General features: G+C 39.5%; 1 protein-coding gene across 1 annotated transcript in view; it reads left to right on the forward strand.

The window, feature by feature from the left end:
- KIF9 (kinesin family member 9) overlaps positions 1-20,463 on the forward strand; it is a 123,749-nt gene that overhangs the window by 15,898 nt on the left and 87,388 nt on the right. Inside the window, exons 5-9 of the mRNA XM_006868838.1 lie at positions 5,938-6,021; positions 6,104-6,196; positions 6,925-7,072; positions 7,726-7,790; positions 10,836-10,913. Coding sequence (XP_006868900.1) covers positions 5,938-6,021; positions 6,104-6,196; positions 6,925-7,072; positions 7,726-7,790; positions 10,836-10,913 — 468 coding nt within the window. The remainder of the gene's footprint in view (positions 1-5,937; positions 6,022-6,103; positions 6,197-6,924; positions 7,073-7,725; positions 7,791-10,835; positions 10,914-20,463) is intronic.

Genomic DNA, 20,463 nt, shown 5'->3' on the forward strand with positions numbered 1-20,463 from the left:
CTATGAGCATATCTCAGTTTTTTGTGCTTTGCTATATTGCTCTTGGCAGACACTGCATTTTTTTTTACACATTGAAGGTTTGTGGCCATGCTGCTTCTAGCAGATCTATTGGTACCATTGTTTTCCCCACAGCATGTGCTCACTTTGTGTCTCTATCACATGGAAAACAATGGTACCAATAGATTTGCTAGATGCAAGTCTCACAATATTTCAAACTTCATAATGTTATTATCATGGCACATAACAACAACAACAATGTTATTGTATACTTAACAGACTATAGTGTAGTATAAACTAACTTTTATGCACTAGGAAAACAAAGAATTTGTGTGACTTGCTATATTGCAATATTAGCTTTATTGCATTGATCTGGAACCAATCTCACAATATCTCTGATATATGCCTGTATCTATTTGTATGCTTAATGGAGTCCTGGTGTGGTGCTGTGGGTTAATGCTCCAGACTGCAAAGCCATTTGAACTGCAAGGTCGGTAGTTCAAGCTCACCAGCTATTCCTCAGAAACCCTATACAGCATCACTATGGGTCAGAACGAACTCAATGGCGCTTAACAACAACAATAACATCTATATGCCTTCCTTTATCTCTTTCTCATTTTCCTCCACCTTCCCTCCCTTCTTCCTCTTAGTGTTTTATGTATTTTGATAATCAGAATGAGAATTAAGATATGCATATTTAAAGAGTTTAGATAATTCCAAAAACCATAGAAACAAAAAATAATTCACCTATAATCTATTTTCTACATGAGGCAATAATAATATTTTGACTCATTTCCTTTCAGTCTTTTTTTCCTGTGCAGTTTTTTTAAATATACACACTTGAAATTGTTCTTATGTCTTAATTTTTAATTAGCATTTAATCTTGAGCATTTTTAATATTAAAAAAAGGATTAATGTCCTTAATATGTCAAGAACTCTTACAAATCAATAGAAAATTTTAAATTACCCAAAATCAAACCTGTTGCCATTAAGTTGATTCCAATTCATAGCAACAATATAGAACAGAGTAGAACTGCCCTGAGTTTTCCAGGCTGTAAATCTTTATGAAAGCCAACTGCCGCATCTTTCTCATGAAGAGTGGCTGGTTAACCTTTCGGTTAGCAGCTAAGCATTTTAACAACTACTGCAACACCAACCCAAAAATAACCGGTTGCCACAAATCAAATTCCTACTCATTGTTATACTATAGAACAGAGTTGTTGTTGTTAGGTGCCATCGAGTTGGTACCGACTCATAGCAACCTTATCAACAGCAGAACGAAAAAGTAGAACTGCCCTGTAGAGCCTCCAAGCCTTTAAATATTTACAGAAGCACATCTTTCTCATGCTGAATAACTGGTGGTTTTGAACTACCTTCTGTCAGTAGCTGAGCACTTAACCACTGTGCCACCAGAGCTCTCTATTGCATCACCAAGGCTCCTAGTTTACAAAACAAAGCAAAATGCTCAGTGTATGTTATTCTTTGAAAAGTCATATAGGCAGGAACTCTTACATGGTTCTGGAAGGAATGTAAATTGGCTCAGTCACTTTGGCAGTTGTCTTAAAAAGCTAAACATAAATTTTATCATTAAAACCCAGTGCCATCAAGTCACTTCCAGCTCAGCAACCTTATAGAACAGAATGGGATTACCCCCATAGGGTTTCCAAGACTTCATAGTACAGTAACAAACTACCACATCTTTGCCCTGCTAAGAGACTAGTGAATTTGAACTGGTGACCTTTTAGTTAATAACAGATTGCTTTAGCCACTGTGCCACCAGGGATAGTGTGTGTGTGTGTGTGTGTGTGTGTGTGTGTGTTTTAACCTAGCACACCTAGGTATCCACCCAAGAGAAATGAAGGCCTATGTCCACACTATATGGCTATTCATAGCATCATTATTCAAAAAATGGGAAATAAATCAAATATCCTTAAACTAGAATACAGTGGGAAACTATTTGACAGTAAAACGATTGGAGTACTGATGGGTAAACTACATCATGGGTCAACGTCAAAAACATTATGCTTAGTAAAATAAGACAGTCACAAAAGACCACATCTTGTTTCATGCATATGAACTGTCCAGAATAGCCGAATCTACAGAGACAGAAAGCATATCTGCAGTTGCCTAGGGGAGGGAGTGGAAGTGACTGCAGATGAGCCCAAGGGAACATTACAGGGTGATGCAACAGTCCTAAAACAGGATTATGGTGGTGATTACACAGCTGTAGACGTTTACTAAATCATTATTAAATCTTGAAACAGTGAATTTTTATGGTATTTAAGCCATACTTCAATAAAATTTTAAAAAATAAAGAAGAAAATCACATTAACGTCCTCAGGGTGATTTCAGATTGGTTTTCTTGCATCTCCAGGAGAGGAAGAGCTTCCTATGTAGCAGTGATTGGGCATTTTTGCCTTATTGTTGCTCCTAATATTTTACTTCGGGGTCAGTTTGAACCGCAAGGTCCGTGGTTCAAACTTACCAGGAACCTAGTAGTTGGAAACAACTTGATAGCACTTAACAACAACAATATTTTACCATGAATGATGTTTGCTATATGTTTTTAGTGGCTGAGAGAGGTGTAAGGAAATTTTCTTCTGTTCCAAATTGTTTTGTGAAGAATTTTTTATCTTGAATAAATATGTATTCATATTCCCTAGAAGTAACCACTTTACTAACTTTTATGGTAATCATTTCCTTGGTTTTCTTTTATTTTTTTTTCAAAAGGGATGATGACAATTTTTATTACTATTACAAAAAGTATTTTTTATTTTAATTTCAGTCATTTGAATAATTGCAAGACTAGATTAAGGGCTTAATCCTCACACGGAACCAAATCAGGAACAATAGGTAGCTACAAATCATAAAAAAAAAGTTTCTTTAGCTTTGGATTCTCATTGTTCCTTCCTAGAGCATTTTTTATACTTTGGAATTAGGCTAAAAAAATTAACTTAAATCAGTTCCCTTTCGTTCCCCCCCCCTTTTTTTTTTTTTAAAGAGATCTAGATATTATCCTGCTGTCTAGTGGAGTCCTGGTGTGGCGCTGTAGTAAAAGTTATTTTGAACCACAAGGTCGTTGGTTCAAAAGAACCAACCACTCCTCAGAAACCCTATACAAGGTAGCTATGAGTCAGAACTGACTTGATGGCTTTTAACAACAACTAGTGAAAATCATTCACTAAGTCCTAACCTATTTCCTTTAGAAACAAACTGAAGAAATAAAGTTATAAGATGTGTAAATTTCGGAGAGCCCAAATTGCTACTGTTGTTAAGTGCTGTGGAGTTCAGTCTGATTCATAGAGACCCTGTATAGGGTTTCCGAGGAGTGGCTGGTGACTTTGAACTGCCAAGTTCAGACCAACCTTGAGAGCCCAAAGAGGAGTCCTTAAAATGCAGACCTTCCAGGTTTCATTTAATGTTTCATTTAATGGGTGAAGAAAATGGAGGCGAGGACTATCCCTTGAGTATAAGAGCTTCAGCTACAACACACACTCTCCTTTATCATCTATACGTACTTTCTTAAACAGCATAGTTCAATATTTTTAAACTATATACTAAAGGAACCATGTAGAATGAATTCTATTATGTCTTGTTTTAAATCAATCCATGCTGTTGGTGTAATTTTTATTCATTTTCATTATTGTGTTCCACTGTATAAACATACTAAAATTTAGTTCATTCTACTTCTGATACATGTTTGGGTTTTCCTAGTTTGGTGATAATACAAATAATACTGCTAGAAACTTGCTTGTATTATATCTTGGTGCACATAAACATAGATTTCTCTAAGTAAACCTGAAGACTGAAATTGCTGGGTCATAGAGTATGTTCAGCTTTCCTGATGATTCCAACTATTTTCCAACATGGTACATTACCACCAACAGGTTATTAGAATTCCAATGATGACTTTAAATTGACCAATTTCATCAGTGTATAGTGATATCCCACTATTATTTTGATTTGCATTTTTCTTAAGACAAATGAGATTAAGTACCTTTTCATATATGGTCCATTTGAATTTGTTCTGTTATGAACTACTTGTTCATATACAAAAGTAGGTCAAAATGTATTGCTACAAAATTATTGCAGCCTTTATTAAACAAAGATATCAAAATATGGAGCTTTTGTTTCTTCACATATCCTTTATGTGGGTCCATACACTTCTGAGTGTGGTGTTTCCATCTCTACCCTATCCCCAGCAAAACCCCCAAAAAAGAATTCTCAGCTCTTCAATTTACACCATTCAAGATGGCAGTTTTGGAAACCTCAAGGGGCTCAAATAATACTCCTTTTTGATGTTCTTTGACTTTGGGGGACAAAAAGAAGTAAGATGTATAAAGGGCAATATCAGGGCTATAGATGGGATACAGTTTCCCAATGAAATTCTCATAGGACAGGCATTGCTACCTTCCATTAATAAGCAGGTGCATTATCTTGATGAAAAAAATATGCCTCAGTGCAATGTTCCTGGACTTTTTCTCCAGTTCAGTTTTTAATTTCCTTAAAACTTCATGATAAGCCCCAGTGATCATCCTGTGTCCTCTGAGAAAACCTATCACAATTACCTCTTTGGAATCCCCACAAAAAAGCTAGTCACCATAACTTTCTGATCTGACTTCTGTGCCTTGACTTTTCACTGGCTGGCAAATCCCCTTGAGAGCCTCTATTTGGATTGGACCTTGCTCTCTGGATCATATTAGTAAATCCAAGACTCATCCCGGTTGCGATTTGTTTCATAAAGTCATCTTCATTAGCTTCTGTCTAGCTTAAAATACTGACAGGTAGATCAACTCTTTGAGCTAACTAATCTTCATGAAACACTTTTTTTAGTATCTTTTTTTTTTTTTATGGTATTCTTATGAGACTAAGAACGGTGTCCTGGTTTGGCACTGTGGGTTAATGTGCCAGACTGCAAAACCATTTGAACTGCAAGGTTAGCGGTTCAAGCTCACCAGTCGCTCCTCAGAAACCCTGTATAAGGTTGCTATGGATCGGATCAGACTCAACGGCACTTAACAACAACAACAACAACGAGACTAAGACAAGTTTATTATTAAGAGAACTTTTCTGCAGTCATCCACTGATCAAAGAGACATGTTTAAACGCATTTTGTTTGGAATAAATCTGTTCATGTATGAACATGTGTGAACTGGAACCCTAATAGCAATAATTATTTTTTGCTTTACCTGTATATTCTGAAAACCATTTTTTTTTCAGTTATATATGTTGCAAATAGTCCTGGTTTGGTGCTTTAGGATACGCACTGAATTACAATGTTGGCAGTTCAAATACACCAGCTGTCCCTCAGAAACCCCATACAAGGGGTTTAAGTCAGAACCAACTCAACAGCACTTAACAACAGTGTTGAAAATATCTTCTATATTCTGTGACTTATCTTTTTTACATGGCATTTGACAAACAAAATTTTTTATTTTAAGTTCGATGAATATTTATAAACATATTGTTGCTTTTTGTGTAAAGAGTATGTTGTTGTCGTTAAGTTCTGTCAAGTTGGGTTTCCAAGGAGCAACTGGTGAGTTTGAACCACTGACTTGACCTTGAGATTCAAAACAACCTTGTGGTTGAGTGTTTTTCCTACAGTGCGACACCAGGACTCTGTAAAGAGTATATTAGAAGGATTTTTAAAAAATCTACTCTGATGGTCTTTATTAAGACTTTGTTCCACTTATAGTTCATGTCATGAATATATTTAAATTTTGTCATATGCTGTATGCTTTCTCTTTGTTCCATCTGTTTACAATTTTTAATTTATTTTTACTTGTTTTATCTGCCCTTTCTTCTAGCTTATAAAAAAGGTTTACCTGGATTGCCCACCTAATTGTATTTATATGAGGTCGTATGTGTAGCTACTGATGATGCAAACACCTTGCTATTTTAATCTTTCAAAATGTTGTGTATACTTTTCTTGCTCTTCAGGGGGAGACCAACAGAATTATAGCCTCTCACACAATGAACAAAAACTCTTCCAGGTCACACTGCATTTTCACCATCTACATGGAAGTAGGTGCATGTTGTTGGCATAACCTGGGAGGGGTGTGGCTGTGGGGTGGGGCCAACTTACCTCACTTTGAGTGTTTCTTAGGCCCATTCTCGGACCTTATCAGATGAAAAGTATATTACTTCCAAAATCAACTTGGTGGATCTAGCAGGCTCAGAGAGACTGGGGAAGTCTGGGGTAAGTGAGGGAAGCAGGGGTTCTTTCTCAACAAGCCATGGGCCCTATTTCTGACCTAGTGCCTACACATATGGGCCATCTCTCATTGGACAGTTATGAACAAAGCAGCAGAGAAGCATGTGGTCTTGACCTTGAGGAGCAAGAGGTACAGAAAAAGCAGAGGGTGGAATATCTGATGCATAGGGGCCATTCCTACCTAACAGGATTTTTGTCAAGATTCATTGAGATAATGTCCATAACTTTTTGCAAGGTTTGTGACACTCAGTGAGTGCTTAGTAAATACTCTGTGCTAATACGAGTGTTTCTTCTGCATATAAATAAGAGTATTCACATGAATATTTGTGTAAGTATCAGTATTAGCTTAAGTATTCATGAGAGCATTCAGATGAGCATTTGTATATACTTTCATATGAAGGTATTTGTATAAATAGTCACAAGAGTATTTGCACAAGTATCTGCATAAGTAAGTACTCCTGTCTATAGTCATATTATTATGACTTTCAGAGTAGTCACATGAATATTAATATAAATGTTCATATTCTTATAAACATTCACATGAGTATTCCTGTGAGTATTAGTTTTACCATTATCAGCCCAATATGGGATACAATCCCGTGACATTTAAGGAAGACCATGGGTTAGTAAAGGATGCTCTGGCCTGGCCATAGACCTCTGCAGCATCACCCTAAACCAGGAGAGCCATTCTTACTGAAACCATTGGTTTATAGTCGGAGGGTCGAGTCCTGAAGGAAGCCACCTACATCAACAAATCGCTGTCATTCCTGGAGCAGGCCATCATTGCCCTCGGGGACCAGAGGAGGGACCACATCCCCTTCCGGCAGTGCAAGCTCACCCACGCTCTGAAGGACTCGTTAGGTGAGGGTGTGGTTGATGCCCAGGGAGGAAGGTCTGAGCCCCAACAAGGAACAGACCTGGCACTGCAGCTATTGGTGGTAATGGAATCTCACCCTCCCTGTTAACACAGACTGACCTACAGCCCTTTTACAACGACTTTTACATGTACTTGACATGCAGAATCAAGTACACTGTCCTCCTTTTATGCATAGACCATGCCACAATGCTGTTCACTTCTCAAGACCTTTGCCTGAGTCTTTGCCTTTGCCAAGAATACCTTCCCTTCTCCCCTTGTTCTCAAAGCTGGCAGAATTCTTCAAGCCTTGAAGTCCTGGGCAGAGGGCCTCTCCTGTGATACCCTTCTGTCCCCTGTAGCCTCCCAGCCTTTTGTGTTGGGTCTGATAACATGGGATTGGTTTGTCAACTGAGAGCCAACCTTAACTCACACCCTCTCCCCGAACCCTGTCCCTCCCTGATCCACAATATCTCTCTTCTGTTGTTCTCCCCTCTTTTGGGTACCTGTGGTCTTCTCTCTCCCTTTATTCTTGCTCCACCTTGTATCCCAACCTCATTCATGCTTGAGTATGCCCTCTCTGAATCCCACTTGCCTCATGGGTGTCTCTTGGCAGAAAATTCACATGGTTCACAACCCTTCTGTGTACTGTTTCCTGCAGGGGGAAACTGCAATATGGTGCTTGTGACAAACATCTATGGAGAAGCCTCTCAGTTAGAAGAGACGGTATGTAAAAGCTAACCAATGGGGCAAGCAATATACTAAAAGAGGGAGGTTGGCAGAGGAAAGACGGAGGTAGTAGGAAACACAGAGAGCAATGCAAGAGTTAAAGTGAATAGAGATAAATACTGTTAACTGATGGTCCATGAATTCATCAGTTATTACAATTTCTATCATTGTAACGAAGCACAGTATATGATTTGTTGAATGTAAAACTCGTGATCTGTTCTATAAACCTTTACTGAATTCACTATAAAAAGTTAAAAAAAAAAAAAAGCTAACCAATATGATTAGGTTGGAATCCTTACTCATGGGTACTATGATGACCAGGTAAGGTTGACTCCAGGCTTGTTAACCTGGCACATTAACCATAAACATTGTCAAGAGTGGAGGCATCCAGAGGGCTGAGTCATGGCCAGAATTGCTGAGAGAGGCCCAGAGTCAAGACCCAAACACTAAGTTGCTTCAAAACTCTGGAAGGTCTGTGGAGGCAGATGGCAAAGTTGGGAATTAGGCAAGAACTGGGGGGCCTGAGAGTGGCTTTGTTGGGGGCAAGGACTAATGTTTCTTGAGGTGCTGCTCCATGGGTCATGAGGATAGAGCAGGAGGGATGATTCCTTGTAAATGATAATTAACATATGGTAAATGTCTTGAAATAACCACTTGCTTCCAGGCCATGATTATAACAACTGTGTGAGCAGATAGGTATTAGTCATCTGCCATGTGTAAAGTGGTGAGGAGCAGCTTGGTAGAAATGACTCGCACATGTCCTTGGGCCCCAGAGTACCCAGCCCCAGAAGGGAGATAACCATGGCTCTGTTTAATGTGAGAGACCCGGAGGAAGGAGCCCTTCAGAGGAGTTGGGGATTATTCCTGTAGTCTGGGTGGGGGCAGGCAGGCTGGGGTTAAAGGATTGATGGTAGGATTGCATGCAGATTCCTAGCAGAGAAGATGGTGGACCCTTAAGCATGGCCCATTTTAGGAGCATCCCAGCCTACTACAGAGGAAGGTCAGGAAAGGAGAGGAGAGAAGAGAAGACACTGCAGGAGGTGTATGGGCCCTGTTGACCTGACTTCTCCTGCAGGGGGTCAGGGTCTATAACACAGGTTGAGTAGGGGAGGACTGTGGACAGAGTTGTGAGTAAGGGAGAAACTTGTGAGAGTCAGACAAGAGTAAGGGCTAGACTCAGAGCTGAGGCAGTAACGCAGATGGGCACCTTCCAACTGGGGCTCCCTTCTTGCTCTTTTCTCTCAAGTGTCACCCCTCATTTATAAGACAGTTTGGCAAGCTCTCCTTAGAAATGTTACTTTTCAAGTATGGGGGTGTAGGGTAAGTTTCAGTTACCTGAAATATTTACTGACATGAAACAGATCATTTCCAGGAATGTTGTAGGGTAAGACAATCCTGTGGGGCCGCCCAACTGCAAGCATTGGGGACATTCCAGTTTCTAGGGGGAGTGTTCCTGACACACACCCAGTCACTTGGGATTTGGACAGCCACAGAGGGGAGCTGCAGCTGACGCAAACAGTATCCCTGAAGGCAAGGCTCAGGCGTCTCCTACTTTCATCTTATAACAAAGCACAGTTGAACCCCAAGAGGGCCATGAGAAACTTGGGCATCCTGGCTGCCTTAAGAAAAATGTCCTCCACAAAGAACTAGAGCTGAGAGTGAAGCATCCAGCTGATATGAAGTGAGAGGAGGGGAAGCTTTCCCAATTGGGAATGCCCAAACTTGCAGATAGCACCCATTTGACCTAGTGTGGATGGCTTGATAATCAAAACTTGACTAGAGGAAGATTAAAAAAAAAATTGTGATAAAGAAAACGAGTGTACATTGCTACAATTTGATGAACTTAACCTATACTTATGGATGTTGTTGTTGTGAAGTGCTGTCGAGTCGATTCCGATCCATAGTGACCCTGTATAGGGTTTTTGAGGATCAGCTGGTTAGCTTGAACTGCCAACCTTGCAGTTCAAACGGCTTTGCAGTCTGGCGCATTAACCCACAGTACCACACCAGGACTTCATTTATGAATGTAGTAGCTCAAAATACCAACTGAGAGGGAAAGAGTCTTCACATTAAGTATCAGTGCTATTCCCTCTGTATACAGGGTAGCTAGGGATGGGCAACTTAGACATTGGCTACCTAAAATGAAGGGGGCAATAAAGGCACAAAGTGACTATCTTACAAGTTTCAAGAGGGAATTTAGTTTAAGAGTGTGTGGGGTAAGGTAGAGTCCCCACTGAATAGTTTTCATCTTGTCTAGACAGGTCTGCTAAAAAGAGATGGGGATAAGATTCTTATGATTCAATAGTGAGTAATTGTTATCATGATAAATTGTGACTGTCACAACTGTAATGGTAGAAGTTTTGTAACAAAAACAGGGGAGTAGTTAATCTTACAGTCCAGAAACAGAGGACTCTAGCACCATCAAGGGACAAGCGGAATGCAAGATCCTATCCAGAGAAGCAATGACACCAGAGATGGAGGCAGAGATGAGAACATGGAGAGAGGGAGCAGCTGAGGACTCGGCACTCATGGAAGGAGAGGGAGTGGGTGCTTGAGGCCAGGAAGTAGGCTTGCAGAATGTGCCCTTTGGTTGTTTAAATTACTAATATTCCTGAGTATTTCTGTGTATATCCCCCCACCAAAAAAAACCACAAAAACGAAACAGGGAGTGGAAGCAAATGCTGTTAATTGATGATGCACAGAGGAGATTATAATCATTTCAATGAAAAGATGGTGTAAAGCCGATGTTCTTCCATGTAAACTATCATTCATTTCACAGTAAAAACTTCAATTAAAAAAAAAAGAAAGATGTGCTCTACGACAGTGGAAACTGTCCCTTCTCTTCCAGTCACCACACACACACACAAGATGGTCACAGCACAAGCAGACCTCCAGGTACCTGCTAGCCTCGGAAGTTTGTGCCCACACATTTTGGGATCTCTGCCCAGAGCTGAACCTGTAGACTCCAGAAGGGCTACTGGAGGAATCTCAAAAGTTTAGGAGAGTGGAGAACTCACTAATGTCTGTCTGGTCTGTTTTCAGCTATCTTCACTGCGGTTTGCCAGCAGGATGAAACTGGTCACCACTGAGCCTGCCATCAATGAAAAGTATGATGCTGAGGTACTAAGAGGCTTGTGAACAGGCACCCCACTGTGGGGAAGGTGTGTGGGTTTGCTGCCTGGGTTTCACAAACCTAATTTCTCTTCCTGCCTCTCAGCCAGATAACCATGTAGACTGCAGACTTGGGTCTCTTTACACTCTGGAAGAGTCTTTAGAGTCCTTGAAGACCCAGTATAGGCCACCACAGAGGTGAAAGGTGTTGGTCAGACAACCACTCAGTACATGTGCCGGGCTCCAGAGTGCCCTGGGCTTCTACATGAGATTTCATTAGAGCTCAGGGTCCCAGAGCTAAATCACTGTGAGCCATATTTCAGACTTGCCTGGTTGTATCACTAAGAACTTTGCTGTGAGTCTGTGCATTTTTGTGGTGTCTTCTTCCATACACCTGGAGAGATGGGTATCACACAGAACTAGACTCTAACAGAGCTGATCCCACAAACTGAGGAATCTCGAGAACTCTCTCCCCATGCCAGGGCTGTCTTTGCCTAAAACATCACACAGAGAGCCCCTTCTCAGTAGGGACCCTGGTGGGCACTGAGGACTTCTGCCCTGGGTTGATAAGATGGGAGGCAGGACAGTCCCTCAGGTCCAGCCCTGGAGGGCCAGTGGTTGATCTCCCAGTACATTGCGAGCCCTCTGGATGAGGCATGGCTGTTGGGGAGAGGGCAGGTCACCATGGAAGGAAAGCTTCCCCTCCCCCAGCAGTGATAACCTCCAGAAAGGAGCAGAGCAGAGATGGGTGGTACAGACTTGGAGGGTGTTGGGTTGGTGAAGAGATAGGGGCATTTGGAGGAGAGAGAGAATGGGGGGTGGGGGGGGGAACAGTGTTGCTGCAAAGTTGTAGCGGTGGAAATGTTTACTCTCTTTCCCTAGAAGAGAGATACAACAAGGGAGGAAGGGTTGAGTTTTCTGTTTTGTTTTTAGCTTTTTATCAAGGTAAACCTCAAACATATAAGTAGAGAGAGCAACTTAGTAAGCCATCATCATTTCAGCAGCTATCTAGTTCTCGTCAATTTTCTTCTGTCGGCCCCCACCTCTGTATTATACTGAAGCAAATCGCAGTCGTCTTACCATTTCACATTTAAATATTTCAGTATGTAAGCAACATCTAATTTGAATTCTTCTGCCCACTTTTAAGTCTGCCCAGGTTCCAGCCACCCAGGTTTCTGTTACCTGTGTGCCAGGGAAAGAGGACAGTTATTCCCAAGGGCCTGGAACCAGTGACCCTGCATAGGTTCATTAACCCAAAAGATACACCATTATATGGTCCCCGAAAAAAATACACTCTCATCCACCACTCCTTGATGTATGTTCCTTGCTATTTCTTCTACCCATTCTCCTCATTGGACCACCAGCCCCTCATACAGGACAGGGCTGACCCATTGCAGGCACTCACCAAATACCCATTGAATACATTGTACTTGCACACTAACTGAATTGGAGTAAAACTGGCCCATTTTTACTGGAAGACCCAAGCTGTGATATTATAGCTGCTAGGGACAAAGAGAGAAGTTGACCTTTTCCCCCTACTGACCCCAGGGCTAGCTTCCGTTCTTTGTTCTCAGCCAGAGTGACTCCCCAAAGCAGGCAGAACTGATCAGTCAGAGAGATGAGCAGCATCCCCATTAACTAGGGAAACGAAAATAGAAATTTCAGTGAAATACTAGCCATGCCCATACTACAAGAATTTAATATTTCCTGGCAATGTAAAGTAATGGTGAGCCTACAGAGAAACAAGAGGTATCATCTGTCTGTTGCAGGTCAGAGTGTACTTGATACAACTGCTTTGGGGAGCATTTTGGCAACATGTTATTGCATGCAAGTATATAAGGAGACGTACAGAAGAAAGGTACCTGAAGTGTTTATTACAATAGTAAAAAACTTGAAATAAAATCCATATCTTTGGTCTTCAAAATGATGTAGGCAGCTTAAAAATGTCATCCTTCCACAGAAACACTGAAAAAACTACCAGAAACTCAGAACCAACTTTTCAGAACTTCGGAAAAGGTTTCCAGCAGTCAAGCAAATGCTGATCAAGAAAAAGACAATTTAAAAGCAGTAGGAATGTTTTGTGGTATTTTCACTTGGCCTGGCCCCACCTTCCTAACTCAGCTTGAAGATGACAATCTGCAAAGGCGGTCCATGTGCCCAGTGTGAGTCCCTGGCTCCAGAGGAAGCAGAGCAGACTTTGTTTTCAAATTATTGTGGTCTTCTGTTTTGTCTAACAGGAAAGTAGCAGACATTGCTCAAAAACATTTCAAGGCAGAAAAACCTGCAGCCATCTGCGCAAAAATTCACAGCTGAGACATAAAATAGACAGCTTAAAGCCTCAGAAGAAAAACCAAGAAGAAAGTTTCTTTGGAAAAATAAGGCATTTAAAAGCACTTGTGTATAGTGGGGGAATTTAAAAAGTCATGTTCGTGTCCAGGACAAGATGTGTGTTCAGAAAAGACCTGCGAAGACCCCAAACTTTTACCACTGACTGATCTCTAGGCTAAGTCCAAGTAGGAAGAAAACACTGTCAGATTTGTAAATAGCCTGCCTAAATATTAAGGAGCCTTCAAGAGCAAAGCCAATGCACAAAAAGACTAGGATAAGTTTTTGGTTTTGTTATTGTTGTTTTTAAGCTACTTTTGTTCAAGAAAATCTCAGTCAAAACACTGACTGAACATAAATTTTCAACAATCAAGAACAGCAAATCCTGGGGAAAAGGGAATTATCTGGTTTCCAGAGTTTGCATATTATAATGTTCAAAAGTCTAGTTTTCAACAAAAAATCATAAGGTATACACAGAAACATGAAATTATAACCTATTCAAGGAACAAAATAACAAAAAGCGCTCCTGAGAAAGCGTAGACATTGGATTTATTAGACAAAGACTTGAAAACAACTATCTTAAATATACCCAAATTGCTAAAAGCAACTATGGGCAAAAAAAACTAAAGGAAATAAGCAAATGATGTATGAAAAACATGAGAATGTCAATAAGAGACAGAATTTCTGAAAAGGAACCAAACACATTTTAGAAATCAAAAATACAGTAATTGAAATGAGAAAGATTACTTCAGAGGTTTACAGCAGATTTGGAGATGCAGAAGAAAGAATCAATGAACTTGAAGATAAGACAACTAAAATTATACCCCCTGAAGAGCAGAAAGTAAAAAGAATAAAGAAAGGGAACAGAGCCTAATGGACCTGTGGGACACTATAAAGTGGACCAACACATACACTACAGTAGTTCCAGAACAAGGAGAAAATGGAGCAGAAAAATATTTGAAGAAATAATTTCGTGAATGACATAAATCTACACATTGAAGAAGCTCAATGAATTCTAAACAGGATAAAATTTAAAAGATCCACGTGGAGACATATTTGAGTCAAACTGTCAAAAGACAGAGAATGTTAAAGCAGCAAGAGAGAAGTGACTCTTTATGCACAAACATTTTTCAATAAGATTAATAGCTGATTTCTCATCAGAAGCCATGGAGGCCAGATGGCAGTGAGAATGACATATTTAAAGTGCTCAAAGGATAAAACTGCCATCCCAAAATTATGTATCTGATAAAATTATTCTTTAAGAATGAAAAACTAAGAAAGTTTGTTACTACCAGAAATATTAAAGGGGTCCTTCAAATTCAAATGAAAGGATATTACATAGTAACTCAAAGACATATAAATAAGGAAGACTGATTTGGAGCTGTGGGTTAACACACTGGACTACAGAGTCACTTTGAACTGCAAGGTCAGCAATTCAAGCTCACCAGCTGCTCCTTGGAAACCCTATTTAGGGTCACTATGGGTTGGAACCGATTCACAGGCACTCACCAACAACAGCAACAATTGTTGTTGTTGTTGTTAAGTGCCATCGAGTCGGGTCCGACCCATAGCGACCCTGTACAAGGTTTCCGAGGGTGTAAATCTTTACGGGAGTAGAAAGCCTCATCTTTCTCCCGCGGAGCAGCTGGTAGTTTCGAACCGCTGACCTTAAGGTTCGCAGCCCAATTCGTAACCACTACGCTACCAGAGCTCCTAACAGCAACAATAGAATGATATAAAAGCAAATATTTTTTCCGTTTGTAACTCTTCTTGTTTCGTATATGATTTTAAAGGCAAACACATAATAATTCTAAATCTGTGTCATTGCACATACCTTGTATAAAGATGTAATCTGTGACAACAACAATATAAAGTTGGGCTGGAGATATATAGAAGCAGAATGTTTATGTATTAATTGAAACTAAGTTGGTATTATTCAAAATAGATGGTTAAAAGTTTCAGATATCAGTTGCAATCCCCAAGGTAACCATTAAGAAAAATAACTAATAAAATAGAAAAGGAAATAAGAAAATTTTATACTATCAGAAATCAGCTAAATATTTTTTTCAGCTAAATATTTTTTTATAAAATAATGAAGGAATTTAGGAACAGAAAATAGGAGACATATAGAAAATTTAAAAATTAAATGACAGAATTACCTAACAAGGTACTTGGTGATTAAATGTAAATGGATAAAACTTTCTAGTTGAAAGATAGAGATTGGCAAAATGGATTTAAAAACATAACCTATCTATATGCTATCTATAAGAGACTGACTTTAAATACAAAGGACATACAAGAGATTGAAAGTAAAAAGATGGAAAAGAATTTCGTGTATATAGTCAACAAAAAGAGCTGGGGTTACTATATTATTATCGGACTAAAAAAAAATAAAGTTCAAAAACATTACAAGAGATAATGAAGATGTTACATGTTGAAAAAAGTTTCAATTAATCAAAAATATATAACAATTTTACACTCTGATTAGGATTACAACAAAACGTCCCAGATAGAGTAGAACAAAATTCAAATTCATAAAGACCCAGCTTAACTAGTCTGATAAAAACTGGTGGGACCCCCAAGACTATGGCCCTTAGACACCCTTCAAACTTAGAACTGAGTCAAATTGCTGGAGATCACCTTATATCTAAACACTAGGCAGACCTATACAGTGAACAATAATACTCAAGGGGAACATACCCCTTAGAACATTCAACTATATGAGACCAAAGGGGCAGCATTTATTCCCAAACAAATTTCAGAAGGCAGAAAAGGGCAGGAAAATTGGTCAAATGGAAATGCAGAACCCAGGGTTGAAGTAGGGAGGGTTGCTGATGCATTGAGGGTATTACAACCAATGTCACGAAAGTATGTATAAACTCTTGAATAGAAACATCCGCTATGTAAACTTTCACCTAAACCACAACAAAATGTTCAAAAATATTTTTTAGAAAGAAGGGATAATAATTATATATGCACCTAATAATAGAATCCCAAAATACATGAAGCAAAATTTGACAGAAACAAAGGCAAATTTTGCCTGACCTTGGATGTGTTCATGACTTCTTAACTATGACAACAAAACATACCCAATAAAATATAAATTTACTTCATTTAAAATTAAAAACCTAGTGGTTACGAATTGGGCTACGAACCTTAAGGTCAGCAGTTCGAAACTACCAGCTGTTCCACGGGAGAAAGATGAGGCTTTCTGCTCCCGTCAAGATTTACAGCCTCGGAAACCCTGTACAGTGTCACTACGGGTCGGAACCCTCTCAATGGCACTTAGTAACATGTATCAAAGGACACTGTCAAGAGAGTAAAAACAACACAAAGAATAGGAGAAAATACTTGCAGATCATATGTCTGATAAGGGCTTACTAACCAGAATATATGAAGAACTCCTACAACTCAACAACCTTAAGACAGCTCAGTTTAAAAATGGACCAAGTACTTGAATAGATGTTTCTCCAGAGAAGATATGCAAATACTCAATAAGCACATGAAAAGATGCTCAGCATCATTAGCCTTGTTACGTGCCCTCCAGTAGGTTCTGACTCATAGTGACCCTGTATAAGGCTTCTGAGGAGCAATTGGTGAGTTTGAAGTGTTGACCTTGTTGTTCAAACTGACCTTGAGGTCCAGTGCTTTATCCTACAGTACCACACTAGGATTCCACTAGTCTTTGGTTGGTTGGTTATGTGCCCTCGAGTCAGTTCCAACTCATAGTGACCCTGTAGAGGATTTCAGAGGCTGTAAATTTTTATGGGAACACAAAGCCTCATCTTTCACCCGTGGAACAGCTGGTACTTTAGAATTGCTGACGTTGAGGTTAGCAGCCCAACTTGTCTTTAGAGAAATGCAAATCGAAACCACAATGAGGTACCACTTCACACCTACAAGAATGATATATATATACAATCAGTAAAACTAGAAAATGAAAAGTGTTGGGGAGGATGTGGAGAAATTAGAAACCTCATCCATTGCTAATGAGAATATAAAATGGTGTAGCTCTATGGAAAACAGTGTGATGGTTCCACAAAAGTCAAACAATTACAATATGACCTGGCAATCCCACTCACAGATATGTACTCAAAATAACTGAAAACAAATACTTGTATGCCATTTCCTTTGGTACAGTGACTCTGTGTATTCCTTCCATCTTCTCTTGATGCTTTCTGCATTATTCAATAATTCCACCAGAGAATCTTTCAATAATGAAAGTTGAGGCTTGCATTTTTTTTTTCAGTTCCCCCAGCTTGAGAAATACTGAGCGTGTACTTCCTTTTTGGTTTTCTGATTCCAGATTTTTGCACGTTTTGTTGTAATATTTGGCTTAACCTTCTCGAGCTGATCTTTGAAATTTTCTGTTCAGCTCTTGGACCTCCTCATTTCTTCCATTTGCTTTAGCATCTGTACGCTAGGGAGCAAGTTTCAGTGTCTCTTCTGATATCCATTTTGACCTTTTCCTTCTTTCTTGTCTTCTTAATGACTTTTTGCTTTCTTCATGTATGATTTTTCTTTGACTGTGTGGACCATGACAAACTATGGATAACATCGCAAAGAATAGGTATTACAGAACACATAACTGTGCTCATAAGAAACCTGTACACAGTCAAGAGACAGTTGTTAGAACAGAACAAGGGAACACTGAGTGATTTAAAATCAGGAAAGGTGTGCACCATACTTAATTCATCATACTTTTTCCAGTATATTATTCAATCTGTATGTTGCTGTTATTGTTAAGTGCTGTCAAGTTGGTTCCAACACAGAGCAACCCTATATAAGGTGTCCAGTGAGTGGTTGATCAGTTTGAACTTCCAGCAGTCCAGTGCCTATCTTAAAGTGCCGTACCAGTATTCATTCTGTTTGCTGAGCAAATAATCTGACAAACTGGATTCTATGAAGAAGAAAGTGGCATCAGGATTGGTGGAACACTATTTAACAACCTGCAATATGAAGATGATACAACCTTGCTTGCTGAAAGTGAAGAGGACTTATAATACTTACTGATGAAGATCAAAGACCACAGGCTTCAGTATGGATTGTACTTTAATGTAAAGAGAACAAAACTCCTCACAACCATACCAGTAAATAATATCAGGATAATTGAAGAAAAGATTAAAGTTGTCAAAGACTTCATTTTGCTTGGATCCACAGTCAACACTTATGGAGGCAGCAGTCAAGAAATCAAATAACATATTGCCTTAGGCAAATCTGTTACACAAGACTTCTTTAAGGTGTTCAACAGTAAAGATGACAACTTGAAGACTAAGTGTGCCTGACTCAAGCCATGGTATTTTCAGTCACTTCATATGCATGTGAAAGTCGGACAGTGAATAAAGAAGACCGTAAAAGAATCAATACATGTGAATTATGGTGTTAGAGAAGAATAGTAAAAATACTATAGACTACCAGAAGAAAAAACAAATCTGTCTTGGAAAAAGTACATCCAGAATGCTCCCTAGAAGCCAGGATGGCAAGACTTCATGTCTCCTACTTTGGACTTATTATTATGGTTGCTAAGTGCCATTGAGTCAGTAGCAACTCATAGTGACCTATGCACAGCAGAACGAAACACTGCCGCGACCTTGCAGTTCAAAGGATATGTTATTAAGAGGGATCAATCCCTGGTGAAGAACATCATGCTTAGTAAAGTGGAGGGTCAGCGAAAAGAAAGAAGAACCCAAGAGAGATCCATTGATGTAGTGTAAATAGAAATAGACTCACGTATAATGATGATTATGAGGATGGTGCAGGACCTGGCGGTGTTTTGTTCTGTTGTTCCTGGGATTAATATGAGTCGGAACCAACTTGATGGCACCTATCAACAACAACAACATTTGCAGCAGTTATAAAAGCATGCTATACAAATTATCCATAATGGATATTTCTCTAAAGACAACCTATGGACATTGAGTTGATTCTGACTCCTAGCTACCCTATAGGCAGAGTAGAAGTCTTCTGTAACATTTCTGAGTCTAAATCTTTATGGGAACCAACAGCTTCATCTTTCTCTAAAAGAACAGCTGGTGGGTTTGAACCTCTCACACTTCAGTTTGCGGCACAGTGCTTAACCCATTGCAACACCAGGACTCCTAATGGGAACCATGAAGGAAACAAAAAAAGACCATACTGCAGGCAGAGTATCCCACTGGGATTGACTGATGATGGATTTGGAGAGTAGTGTACAGAAGTCTTCAAATTTATCTGAAATGTTTACGTCTTAACTTAAAAAACAACAACAAAGCTGAAGCATTCTGAAGTTTCATGGTATTATTTCTTTTGCTTTTCTGTAAGATTGAAGCTTTTTTTCTTTCTTTAAAACTGTTTATTTTATTATTTATTATTGTTGTTAAGAGTATACACAGTGGAGGACTTCTGTCAAGATGGCAGACTAGGCAGATGTACTATAGACCCTCTCTAACAAAGATAAGAGACACAAGATAAAATAGACTCATCCACCCCCAACACAGACCCTGCTTTCTGGGAATTCAGAGCCCATTGGTCGGGAGCCATGCCAGCATGAGGTGAGGGCCAGCTTCACAGCTTTGGTTTTCTGTTTGGTGCCTAGATTCAAGTGGGCTCGACTTCAGACTTACAAAACACACAGAGCCACATGACCAGCATTTAATCAATCATCTTGCCCCTGCTTCCCTGTGGTCCTAACAAACATTAAAACCAGCTCCATAAAGGGCTCCCAAGAACTACCTCTGGATTGAGTGCACTGAACTTAGAAAATACCGAGGCCAATAAGAACTCCATCTAGGGCCAGGAACAGGAACTCGTGTCACATCCATCCCACAACCACCTTGTGATCCCCTTGAATTGTAGGAGCCTCCCCCAGAGATTTCTCCCTCTGGGTCCAACAACTACACTGTTAGTTTTTACTAATACAAAGATCTTACAGTGTCCCAGAGACAATTTTGTCTACTCACATGAAGAAACGAGAGAATGGCTCAAACAAATGACCAAGATGCAGAGCCAGAAGACATTTATGGGGAAGAAAAGGCAATAGATCTAACTGAAAAAGAATTCAAAAGAATAATTATTAAATATCTTCAAAGGATCAATAGATCGAGGAAAGCAAGGAGACGACAAAAACTTTAGAAGAATTCAGGAAAAGACTGTAAGAACAGAAAAAAAAAATGCACATTTTGAAACAATACAAAAACTGCAATTAGAAATCAATTAGAAAAAGGTTAATACTAAGATCTCAGAAATGGACAATACA

This window comes from Chrysochloris asiatica, unplaced genomic scaffold (genome assembly GCF_000296735.1).
Source record: "Chrysochloris asiatica unplaced genomic scaffold, ChrAsi1.0 scaffold00124, whole genome shotgun sequence".
Taxonomy (NCBI): domain Eukaryota; kingdom Metazoa; phylum Chordata; class Mammalia; order Afrosoricida; family Chrysochloridae; genus Chrysochloris; species Chrysochloris asiatica.